General features: G+C 41.0%; 1 protein-coding gene across 1 annotated transcript; it reads left to right on the forward strand.

Annotated features, from left to right (window-relative positions):
- The first annotated feature begins 5,793 nt into the window (after positions 1–5,793).
- On the forward strand, positions 5,794–6,945 carry LOC146724150 (uncharacterized). The gene has a single exon (XM_085480385.1). It carries the CDS (start codon positions 5,828–5,830, stop codon positions 6,923–6,925), a length of 1,098 nt encoding a protein of 365 aa, XP_085336511.1. The 5' UTR covers positions 5,794–5,827; the 3' UTR covers positions 6,926–6,945.
- The last annotated feature ends 6,616 nt before the right edge of the window (positions 6,946–13,561 follow it).

The following is a 13,561-nucleotide window of genomic DNA, read 5'->3' on the forward strand; positions in this document are numbered from 1 at the left end:
TCCTTTGCACTGTGTAGGGTCGTATTATAAGTGAACATTGCATAAAGCGTCCATTCGTCCCAGTTGGTTTGATCAGCGTCAATATAATGCCGAAGGTATTCCGTTAACGTCCTATGTGACCGTTTGAGTGCCCCGATTGTTTCCGGATGGTACGCGGTTGTTTGTATCTTTTTTATTCTTAACAATTTGCATATTTTTTTAAATACTTCGCTCATGAGTGCCATGGTCTGTTAAAATTTTTTCGAGAATGCCGTGTTCGAAAATTATTTTTGTGACAAACTCTTTCGCGACGGTATTTGCTTCTTGATTTGCGATCGATATCGCTTTACTGAGTTTTGTCAGGCTATTCTGGAATGTTAACAAATATTTGTTTCCGTTAGTGGTAACTGTTAGAAGTCCGAGAATATCTAATGCACATTTTTCGAATGGTTTATTCGGATTATCCGTGATTACAAGAGTGCTTTTATTCGGCGTAATAGCTTATTTTTTTGGCAGGATTTGCATTTGGCAATATATCGTTCGACATCTTTTGTCAATCCTGGCCAGTTATGATTTAATCGTATTTTTTTTATTGTTTGTTCGATTCTTTGATGACCTCCTGTGCATGCATCGTGATATTCATAGAGTATTTGATTCTTTTCCTCTTCAGAATATTTCCTTGTATTATCGGCGAATTCTTTCTCTTCTTTTTTTGTCTTACATATCTCTTCCATCTTTTTGCTCGAGTCAGCGTTTCGGATTACGTTCCGACTCAGTGCGTCGGCGTTTCCGTTTGCTCGTCCGGCCGTATGTATAATTTCGTAATCATATTCTTTTAATTTTAACCTCCAGCGAATTAACCTTGAGCCGGAGTCATTTACGTTAAATAGCCATACTAATGGTTTATAATCTGTGATAATTTTGAACTTTGTCCCGTATATACGTATGATTTAAAATGTTTTACGGCCCATACAATCGCTAATAATTATTTTTCCGTAGTATTATAATTTTGTTCCGCACAAAATAATACTCGGCTGGCGTATGCGATAGGTCTATCCTTGCCTACCGTTTCTTGTGATAGTACGGCTCCGATGGCATAGTCCGAGGCATCGGTAGTCACGTTGAATTCTTTATTGAAGTCCGGATACTTTAGCACTGGCGCTGTCATTAATTTTTCCTTTAATTTTTCAAACGCGATTTGTTCATTTTTTATTCGAACGTTTCCGTTTTCTTCGTTAATTTTGTTAACGGTTTTGCGATTCGCGAAAAGTTTTCTATAAATTTTCGGTAATAACCCGCTAGTCCAATAAATGACTGTACGTCTTTTATTTTCCGCGGTGTCGGAAAATTTTTTACCGCCTCTAATTTCAACGGATCTGGCAATATACGGTTTTCGGAAATAATATGTCCAAGGTATATCACCTCTTTGCGTAAAAATTCGCATTTGTCAGGCTGTAGTGTGAGATGTGTTTCCGTAGCCGTTGTAATATTCCGCGAGTCTTCTGTTGTGATCCTCTAAACTGGATCCTTATATAACAATGTCGTCGAGATAAACGAGACATTGCAGCCCTTGTATCCCGGTTAGCACCGAGTTCATGAGTCGTTGGAAAGTCGCAGGCGCGTTTTTAAGTCCAAACGGCATTCTATTAAACTCGTAGTGTCCGTCGAGAGTCGAGAAGGCTGTCTTATTTTTGTCGCGCTCGGCCATCGGTATCTGGTGGTATCCAGATGCGAGGTCAAGCGTCGTAAAATACTTCGCGTTTCCTAGCTGATCCAAAACATAGGTAATATTTGGTAGTGGAAACGAATCGCCTATAATTAACTCATTTTACTTCCGGAAATCGATTACTACTCTTAATCGCGGTTTGCCTATTGCGTTAGCTCTTTTTGGCACTACTAATAACGATGCATTCCATTGACTAATGCTTGTACTAATAATTCCGTCTTTTAGCATTTCCTGTACTTGCTTGTTCACTTCTAATTTGTGTTTCTCGGGAAGGCGATACGATCTCACATTGACGGATGAAGTATCGGCGCGCGTGCTTATCTCGTGTTTCAATTTTGCTGTGCATGACAGTGGTTCTCCGTTTAAATAAAACACGTCGCTATATTCTTTGCATATTTTCTGTATCGCTTTCCTTTCTTCCATATTTAAATGTTCTGTGCGTAATAATTGTCAGATTTGTTCGTCACGCGTTAGTAGATTCAGAGTCTCGTCTGTATATTGCCACCGTCTCTCCGTCCTCTTGCCAAGAGGGAGAGTGAGAGAGAAACCGATGCGCAACTTCGTCGTGCCGCTCTCCGTTAACTCGATTGCTACTGGGTATCAAATATTGGGCGCCAGGTACGCTCAGGCCGCACCACTCATTAAAATCGCGACAACTAATTAGCGGACACGACGGCTTAGCCTCGGAAGCTCGGTATTAACAGGGGGTAGAGTGTTGGAGTTCTTTCCGCAAGGAGAGTCGGAATCGCAGTCTCGGAGAGAGAGAGGAAATATCAACATAAACTACAATCAAATATAAGATAAAATAACAATTGTATATTTCCAATTAGTGGTGGGTAGAAACAAGGCGTTTATACAATATAATCGTTGAGCTCGAAGAAGGTCGCTGGGTTTTTCTTTAAGTATCTAATTATCGTTACTCTCCTCCTTTTGTTGTCCGCTCGGAATCGTGAACGCCATACGTTAATCCAGCGAAAGTTATTCTCAAAGCTCGGTAATAAAGGACTCGATACAATTTTACAATAATAATACGATAATAAAGTGACTGTCGACTCGTTTTTGGTGCCCCTCGGAGAGGCGAAAAAGGCAAAGGAATGCTTAAATACGTAATTACGCAGAAATCGACGCGAGTCCCGTGCGTATTCCGACAGATTCTCGGTATTCTCAACAATAAATTACAACGAGCCCATACACTCGGTATCGCGAAAGACTCTAGTAGCACACGGGTCTCGGCCGCATCCACGTTTACCGGAAGATCGAGGAGGTGGCCTTACAATACTGCTTAGTCTTCGCGGGATGCAGGTTGTTTTCGTGCGCTTGGGACACCGGCTCGCCAAACAGTGAATTCGCCTCGGGCCGGCAGGATCTCGGGAGGTACGCTGGGAGAGGGGGAGACACTGCGCGCCACCCCAACCCGGTTGCCATGTTTCGCGGCAGCGTTGCGCCCCGCGCCAGGCCCGGAATCGATCCTCGTATCGATCTCCGTCTGTCGCGGCGGGTTGCGGACTTCCTGCCGCCAAGTTCAAATGCTCGCCCTCAGGAGTGACGACGTCACAGGTCCGTTCTTCGCGGCCCTGTCCATACCTCGTACGGCTACATGATGGTGTTCGTGACGGCCTTGTTCCGCTGGGGAGATCGTTCCGGGGTGATCGGTCCCGGACGACCTCCGGGTCCTCTTCGACGTGTGACGGCGGGCCCCTCAAGGTGATCATCCTTGTCGAGGGATGCAGGCGCCTTTTCGTCCCTGTTCCGGACTGCTTATGGTCGTCTAGCCGGGGCTGTAATGATTTCACTCGCAGTATCTTATTCTTATACACTTGGTACCGCATATACTCGACTTCTCTTTACTACTCACCGGACCAAGCGCTCAGCCTTCGTTTTTCCCTTTTCAGGGTCGTCCCTCCTCAATTCGCCTGAATCCTCTTCTCTCTAAAACAATTTAAACCCTCCTGGCCCACCACCTCGACTCCCGCTACCGAGTAAGGGCGAGCCAGCGAAAAGATCGCTGCTCACCCGCAATACGCAAAATTTTGAACACTCTCCGACTCTTCCCGGCCGGACGCGTTCGCCCTTGTGACGGGCTCCAAAAGGCCACGTCACAATATATCGTGTATAATTCGTGCCTGTTATCATCGCAAATGTCTTCTACGGTTACGAGGGGTGTGTGGATCTTGACCGGCTTATCAGTTGTATTAATTACGATGATGGGACATTGGCAATTCTTCGGTTCCACCAAACATCATCCGATATAGATTCCTGGGCGGCTTCCTTGGCTCGAATAATCCCTGTCTTATTATTTGTTGTCGCTTGTATAATTGTTTCACTACGCGGCTTTAAGATAATTTTGTTATACAGTTGCAATTTTAGAACGGCGTTTCCGATTTGTTATTCGCGTTTTTTGTAATTGCACGTGACTTGCTGCTTCTGGAAAAAATCGATTTCTATGATCCCGTCATATTCCATCGGGAAATCATCCTTCACGATGTAAATCGCGTGTTTTATCTTGTTTCTGTTTAACTCATAGATCGCGTACATTTTCCCGATCGTCTTTGCTATGTGACCGGTTATTCCAACGACGGTTATTTTATCATTGTGGATTTCGGTCGCGCCTTTTAAGTGTTTCACTTTTATTAATAAAATCGTGGCTCCTAACTCGTACAGCATGTTTACTTTGCCGTACTTCGCCTCTCGCATGGGCAGAGTAATTATATTTAAATTCGCTCTCTCTTTCTCGGCGTTCGGCGCACGTGTGTCACCTGATACTCGAGCGCGCGAGTCTTCTTAATCTTATCTAAGCGTTATCCGTCTTCATCGCTGCTACGTTCGGAATCGGAATTTCTCTCCTGCCGGATTCTTTGATTATCTATTTTATTAATACTTCGCGGGTTTTTTCGATTCTCTGGTTTGTTCCGTGGGAGCGTTTTATTTTTCGGTCGCCCGTTTAACTCCCAACATTTTTCGCGGTTATGTCCACGCTTCTTGCAATAATTGCAAAATTTTTCGATAGCGGATACGCGCGAGAATTTTTCAGTAGGTATACTATGGGGGTTCTAACTCAGGGGCAATGAGGGGGGTGCGGGGCGGGGGGGAATCGGGGGCGAGGAGGGTGACGTCACGCGGGGGGAGGGGGTCTTATCAGTAGATAAGCTTATCTTTGTTTATAAACATATCAGATAACCTGATAAGAGGATCATGTTACCTGATAAGGGGATCATGTTACCTGATATATTTATAAACAAGATAAGATAAGGGGATCATGTTACCTGATATGTTCATAAACAAGATAAGATAAGATAAGCGGCGTCTTTGAGCGGTATCAAAGTTTTCATAAATTTTCTCCGAAAATCCAAGATAAGATAAGCTAAGTTTTCGAATCCAAGATAAGCGGCGTCTTTGTAAGGTATCAAAGATAAGCGGCGTCTTTGAGCGGTATCAAAGTTTTCATAAATTTTCTCCGAAGATAAGATAAAAATTCTGCGAATGGCTGCCGCCGTTTCAGGCCGAGCGCCGACAATCGGATATCTATTACTAAGGGGGTTGCGTTTCTTCATCTAAATTTGATAAGATAAAAATTCTGCGAATGGCTGCCGCATTTCGAGCGCCGACAATCGGATATCTATTACTAAGGGGGTTGCGTTTCTTCATCTAAATTTGATAAGATAAAAATTCTGCGAATGGCTGCCGCAAAATCCAAATCCAAGCCGAGCGCCGACAATCGGATATCTAAGTTTTCTCCGAAGATAAGATAATTCTGCGAATTACTAAAAACAAAAGGTTTGCCGACAATCAAGCGGGTTGATCCGTACAGGTTGCGACATGTCAATCCGATCCGGCGTGTCTTGCCGACGGGGTGAAATTTATCTATGTATTTCTAAGAATTATCAGCGATATCTAAATTTTCTCCGAAGATATCACACAAATATTTCTCGCGAATTAACAATTGCATCATCATCCCCACGAACAAAGGGATGATCGGGATATATAATGAGGACCGATGCAGCTGCCGGACCATAGTACCACTGGCGAGCGCACGCTTCATTCGAGGTGCAAGAAAAAAAAGTTTAGTGTGCAAAGAAGTTGTTTTTTGTAATAAGTGTGAAAAAAGTGAATTTTTTACAAAAAATGGAGAACGTTGAGCGCGACCTGTTGGAGCGTTCCCGCCAAGTTGCTAACTTGGGCGAATATTTCGGATGGCTGCAAGAGTGCGAAGAATTTATCGAAGAGCTGGAAGAACGCAGCCGTGCCAAGCGTCCGCGTCTCTCGATTGGACATAGACAATCTCTGGTGGCGAGAATAGCGCGATTCGAGGGTGCAAAGGTGCGCTTGCAGAGACGGTATGTCGGTGAATCCATGCCTAGTGGCGGCGGATTCAGTGGCGGCGGCAATAACGCGCAAAGACTAGTTTGGCGCGAAATCGATACGGCGTTCGATAGCCGTATACTGACCGGCGTGGTAATTAACGCAGACCACATCGAACCGCGTCAGTTTTTGGAAAATGCCGCAGACATTGTAGTCGAGAACGTGGAGAATGTGCTGCAGAGACACATCAGTGTAAAAGTGAACACTGTTTTCAACGGTGAATTTGTGTCCGGTGACAAGCGCGCCAATAAAAGTATTAACACGAGAATCTTTGAACTCTTTCGCACGTCCGATGTACGCGAGTGGTACGAGCGCCGCGTAATCGAGCCCACGCTAGCATCGCTAGAAGAGTTCCAGGAACGCGATAGCGGCTGGGCATTGTCGCGGATAATAGATTTGACAGTGAATGTAAATAAGTACAATCCAATGCGCGCGGGATGTCATGTCAAATTACCGCAAAAAATTATGGCAAAGAGAGCGGTGGTTAATGTGCAATCAGCGGACAAAGCGTGTTTCGCATGGTCGGTGGTGGCCGCTCTTTACCCTGCTGAAAGAAACACGGGTCGAGAATCCTCTTATCCACATTACACAACAGTGCTGAATCTCCAAAACATTGAGTTTCCAGTGACTGTGAATCAAATTAAAAAGTTTGAACTTGCAAACGACATCTCCGTGAATGTGTACATCATCGAGAACGAGAACATTGTCCCGTTGCGTCTTTCGGAAAAAAAGGACAGGCACGTCAATCTGCTGTACGTGGAGGACGAACACGGGCATTTCGCGTGCATAAAAAATCTGTCTCGTCTCGTGAGCTCGCAACTGAGCAAACACAAATGTAGAAAATTTATTTGCGATCGGTAAGTATATAGTAAACTTAAATTATATTTAAAATATTTCTAATTAAATTTTTTATTTTTTATTTTTTTTTTACAGATACCTACATTATTTCTATTCTGAGGACCAGTTGCAGGCGCATACGGAAGATTGCGGGAAACTGAACGACTGCGCTATCCGGTTGCCGAGCGACAAGGACAAGTGGCTCAGCTTCGACAACTACACGAGGAAAGAGCGGCTGCCGTTTGTAGTGTACGCCGACCTCGAGTGTGTTTTGGCAAAGACCGAAGATGCCAAAAATCATCAACACCATCAAGTGTTCAGCATCGCATACTATGTACAGTGTTCGTACGACAGTTCGTTGTCCGCGTACAATTCCCGCCGTAGTGTCGATTGCGTCGCATGGTTCGCCGAACAGCTTAAAAATTTAGCAATCCGCGTAAAAAATATTTTAACGACCAATGTCCCCATGGTAAATTTAACGCCTGACGAGTGGTTAAAATTTCGCACCGCGACGCATTGTCACATTTGTGAAAAACCGTTTGACGAAGACGATACACGCGTCCGCGATCATTGCCACCTCACCGGGCGGTACAGGGGTCCTGCGCATTCAAATTGTAACTTAAATTACAAAGAATCATTTTGTATCCCTATAGTCTTTCACAATCTGTCCGGCTACGACGCACATTTTATTATCGAGGACATAGCCACAGCGTTCGAAAGGGAAATCGAATTACTGCCGATAACAAAGGAAAAATACATTTCATTCTCGAAAACTGTTAGATTGACGCAAGATAACAATTCGAAAAATCATATTAAATTACGCTTTATCGATTCGTACAAGTTTCTCAGTGCTAGTCTCGACAAATTAGCGTCATTTTTGGATAAAGAAAAACTAAAAATTTTACAATAAAAATAAAATATCGACGGCCATCGGAGCCTGTGCGGATGACATGCACAAAATTAATAAATTAAAATGAGATCTCAAATCAAACTCATTTATTAAATTCTTAACGTTTCGACCCACTTCGGGTCTTCTTCAGTAGCTGCAAAATACAAAGAAACAAAAATAGAAGATAATCGGTACAATCAGAAAATTATAAAACTCGTATACATACAATCCGCAAATAAATTAAATATCATTCTTCTCCCTATTCAAACCGTCCGGCCGTCGGAGTGTCTCCCTAACGGTGACCATCGTCAGGAAGGAAGCAGAGCCGTGACTCCCTTACCAACACTAATCAACATGGTATAAATTAAACGTAGAACAATTCACAAGAATTAAAAATTAAAAACCGGGAAGAACACTCACCCCGACAGCAAAAACAGAGAGAAGACGATGCTACACGTGACACATCACTCTAACGACTGTGCGGTATTCTACCTCGACACAGTCGATACATATATACGCAAAAAACAAATATAAAAATAAAATATGAAAATAAAAATAAAAATAAAAACAACTAAACTAATCGGCACTCATGTCAAAAGTCTAACAAAAAAACCCGGCTATGTAAAATCACAAAGCTAGATTTTGGTAAATTTTTGTATTAACAGATCAAGATTCTCATTTAATTTATCGGTGTCGCTATGTAAATTTAAACTATTCCTCTGACGTTTTATGTGGATCATTTCGGATATCAAACGTTTACCTAAAAAAGGCTCCTCGTCTAAGACTTTTACATCCTCCCAATTAAATTCATGGTTCAATAATCTATGTTCCGATATGACTGATAATTGTGACGCGTTTCTTTTTATGTTGTTGCGATGTTCTTTCATCCTAGTTTTCAACAATCTACCCGTCTGCCCTACATACGACGCATCACAATCCATACAATCAATTTTATAAACTACATTATTATGGAGTTCCCTTGGTAACTTATCCTTGTGTACTTTAATGAATTTACGGAGACTGTTAATTGCTGTATATGATGGAATGACATCCAAATCACGTGTAATGTCCTCGATTCTCTTCGATACATTATTAATATACGGAATATTAAAGTACGAAACTTTTTTCTGCGTTGGAATCTTGTCATTGCATATATTTGCTCTATTGTTATGCAACTTATTATTATAGCGGAAGAACAACTTTTTTAACCGCGCTTGCAAAGTATGAAATATCAAATTGAGAGGATAATTATTAGACAAAAGAACTCCAATCATAGACTCAAAGTTACCTTTATGGAATTTCGGATGAGATAGCCAAAAAACTCTATCTATGAGGCTGATAATGGTGCCTTTTTTATGACAGAGAGGATGCTGCGATTCAAAATTTAAATATCTACCTGAATACGTCGGCTTATGAAACAAATCAAACTCAATGTTCCCATTATTTATAATAATGGTGACATCTAAAAAATTCAATCGGTTGTCAACCTCCTCCTCCATGGTGAACTGCAATCTAGGATGGAAAGAATTGAAAGTGTTTAAAACTATTTTAAGCATAGAGGGTGGGGCCGCCAACGCGATATCGTCAACATATCTAAAATAAAATGGAAATGGCAATGGAATCGCAGCAATCGCTCTACTCTCCAAATCTTGCAACGTGATATCCGCAATGATCGGTGAGAGGGGGGAACCCATAGGTGTGCCAAAAGTCTGTTGATAACATACATTATTAAACATAAAATAAGTCGAGTTCATAATAAAACGAATTGCCAATAAAAATTCATCTCGTGGAATAATACACTCTTTTTCAATAAACCCCCATCTGTTAATTAAACTATCAATAGCCATATCCAATGGTACGTTGGTGAACAATGATGCAACATCTAGTGAAACTAGCTTCACATCACTATCCACACATAAACCATTTAATTTGTTCACTAATTGAAAACTATCAGAAATAGCCGAATCAGGTTTCGGAATTGCCTTATATATTATCTTATGTAAAAATTTTGCCAAGTAATAAAGAGGTGTATTCCTAGATGACACGATGACACGTAAAGGGCAATTCGGTTTATGCACCTTCGGCAGACCATACGCTCTCGGTAAAACCCCGTCCGTGCAGTTCAGGGATTTATATGTTGTTGAAGAAATGTAATTCTTCGTTTTCCATCTCATTAAAATTCCGTGTAATTGATTAATTAGGTTCCTAGTCGGATCTTTTTTAACAACAGTATAAGTATCCCGGTCAGCCAGCAAATCACACATTTTGTCCATGTACATATCTCTATTCATCGCAACCGTGATATTGCCCTTATCCGCCTTCATAAATAAAATATCGGGATTGTCTTGGATGAATTTACCCGTCAATTTGTAAGCCTTACAAAAACTTTTTTTTTGTGTGAGCTTTTTCTGACATAGAAATATGGAATTTATTTATTATGGGAAAGGCTCTACTTCTGACTGCAGATCGTTTTTCCACAGGGAGTTTAAAAATATTTTGGTGATGTGTCACGTGTAGCATCGTCTTCTCTCTGTTTTTGCTGTCGGGGTGAGTGTTCTTCCCGGTTCTTAATTTTTAATTCTTGTGAATTGTTCTACGTTTAATTTATACCATGTTGATTAGTGTTGGTAAGGGAGTCACTGCTCCGCTTCCTTCCTGACGATGGTCACCGTTAGGGAGACACTCCGACGGCCGGACGGTTTGAATAGGGAGGAGAATGATATTTAATCCGCATAGGCTCCGATTGCCGTCGAGATTTTATTTTTATTGTAACACAATAATTCGAGCCGAGATTAATAGTTTTTTTTTTATATTAAAAATATTTTGTTCCATATTTTTCAACAACTCTATGGTGGTTTTATCTTTGTCAAATACTGGCAGACAGAAATTCTCTCCTAACCGCAACAAATCTCGAATTTCATATGGTATCGATACGGATGATAAATTTAAAAACCATTTATCTCTTTTGTCAGCAACATCAGGATTTAAAGAAACAAAGGAAGTCGGGCTCAAGGAAACGCTGAGAGACTGAGACGGCCCTGACTCACATGGCCTTGAAGAAAATTCTTTCGTACACGTGTAATAATATTGGATAGGACGAATATTCCTATTATTGAATTTATTTTGTTTATCTAAGAACCATCTAAATTTATCATCCAGTCGAACCCGCTCCTTATTATAAAAATAATGTAATGATTGCTTTGCTCACCGAAAAACCCATCACAATAAAACACTGGGAGATCTATCATGATGTAACGAACGAGTTCATAAATATCTAATCTGACTTTGTGCCTCTGTCTATGAGCATCATAAATTTCATTTCTTAAAATGTCTTTGATAGTACGTCTTATAATAAATTTGTGTTTCAATACAGACTTATAATGATATAAATTATTAGCATAACGAGAAAGAAACATCAGATGAGACGGTGTAACATCCTGATTTAAACAATCTTTTAAAAATTTGATTCGCAAGTTTAATCTAATCAGACTCTTGTTTAATTTGATCTAATCCTTCAAATGTTTGACCGCGCTCCAATTAAAACTGTGTCCAACAAATTGGAAGAAATTCCTCAACGGACGCATTATTACAGCCAGCGTAAATTCAATATAAAAAAAACTGTTAATCTCGGCTCGAATTATTGTGTTACAATAAAAATAAAATATCGACGGCCATCGGAGCCTGTGCGGATGACATGCACAAAATTAATAAATTAAAATGAGATCTCAAATCAAACTCATTTATTAAATTCTAAACGTTTCGACCCACTTCGGGTCTTCTTCAGTAGCTGCAAAATACAAAGAAACAAAAATAGAAGATAATCGGTACAATCAGAAAATTATAAAACTCGTATACATACAATCCGCAAATAAATTAAATATCATTCTCCTCCCTATTCAAACCGTCCGGCCGTCGGAGTGTCTCCCTAACGGTGACCATCGTCAGGAAGGAAGCAGAGCCGTGACTCCCTTACCAACACTAATCAACATGGTATAAATTAAACGTAGAACAATGTTGTATACGTATGTATACGAGTTTTATAATTTTCTGATTGTACCGATTATCATCTATTTTTGTTTCTTTGTATTTTGCAGCTACTGAAGAAGACCCGAAGTGGGTCGAAACGTTTAGAATTTAATAAATGAGTTTGATTTGAGATCTCATTTTAATTTATTAATTTTGTGCATGTCATCCGCACAGGCTCCGATGGCCGTCGATATTTTATTTTTATTGTAACACAATAATTCGAGCCGAGATTAACAGTTTTTTTTATATAAAAATTTTACATTCGGAATATCAAAATTTAACTAGTGAAAAATTCAATTTATTGACACGGAAGGGCGTCTTTCCGTACGAATACATTGACTGCGTGGACAGATTACAAGACACACGTTTACCGCCGCGCGACTCATTTTACAGTTCCTTAACCGGCGACACAGTATCCGAGAGTGATTACGCGCACGCCGAAACCGTCTGGAGCCGATTCTCCCTTCGAACGCTAGGCGAATATAGCGATTTATATTTAAAAATTGATGTCTTGTTATTGGCCGATATATTTGAGAATTTTCGCGATAGTTGTATAAAAAGTTACGGACTCGATCCCGCGTATTATTATACTCTCCCCGGATATACATGGGACGCCATGTTAAAACATACGAATATAAAATTTGAATTATTAACAGACATTGACATGGTTCTGTTTGTCGAACGAGGTATACGCGGCGGCCTTAGTCAATGTTCAGGCCGATACGCACAGGCTAATAACAAGTACATGCAATCGTACGACCCATCGAAACCCTCATCGTACCTCATGTATTTCGATGTAAATAATTTGTACGGATGGGCAATGTGTCAACCATTGCCGTATGCCGATTTTCGGTGGGTCGACGATATATCGAATTTTGACGTATCATCTATCGCGTTCGATTCGCCTATAGGCTATGTTCTCGAAGTAGATTTAGAGTATCCGCGGCATCTTCATGACGCGCACATTGACCTACCGTTTTGCCTGACGCGCGATAAGCCGCCCGGCAAGCGGGAGTATAAACTCCTCGCAACGCTTTGCGATAAGAAGCGCTACGTGATACACTATCGTAATCTACAGCAGTGCACGCGCCACGGGCTACGCATAACAAAAATATACCGCATACTACAATTCACGCAGTCAGCGTGGCTGCAAAAATACATCGAACTCAACACGCAGTTTAGAACACATGCGAAAAACGATTTTGAAAAAAATTTATATAAATTGATGAATAATGCGGTATTTGGCAAGACGATGGAAAATGTGCGCAATCATGTTGATGTAAAATTATTAACAAAATGGGACGGACGGTACGGTGCGGAGGCAATGATCGCGAAACCAAATTTTCATAGTACTAGCGTATTTTCGGAAAAATTAGTTGCAATTGAATTACGCAAACTCGAAGTTAAAATTTATAAACCAATCTACGTCGGCATGTGCATACTCGACATATCAAAAGTATGTCTTTATGAATTTCATCACGAATACATGTCACCGCTCTATCGTGACAATTGTAGAGTAATGTACACCGACACGGACAGTTTAATATATCAAATTAAATGTCAGGATGTCTATGAAAATTTGAAACGCGATATCGCTCGATTCGATACCAGCGACTACGCCGCGAATAATGCGTACGGTATACCACTCGCGAATAAAAAGGTGCCGGGTCTGATGAAAGATGAGAATAACGGGGCGATAATGACCGAATTCGTCGGGCTTAGAGCAAAAATGTATGCTTTGCGGG

The sequence above is a fragment of the Nylanderia fulva genome, unplaced genomic scaffold (assembly GCF_048542155.1).
Source record: "Nylanderia fulva isolate GAGA-0341 unplaced genomic scaffold, ASM4854215v1 Scaffold1464, whole genome shotgun sequence".
Taxonomy (NCBI): domain Eukaryota; kingdom Metazoa; phylum Arthropoda; class Insecta; order Hymenoptera; family Formicidae; genus Nylanderia; species Nylanderia fulva.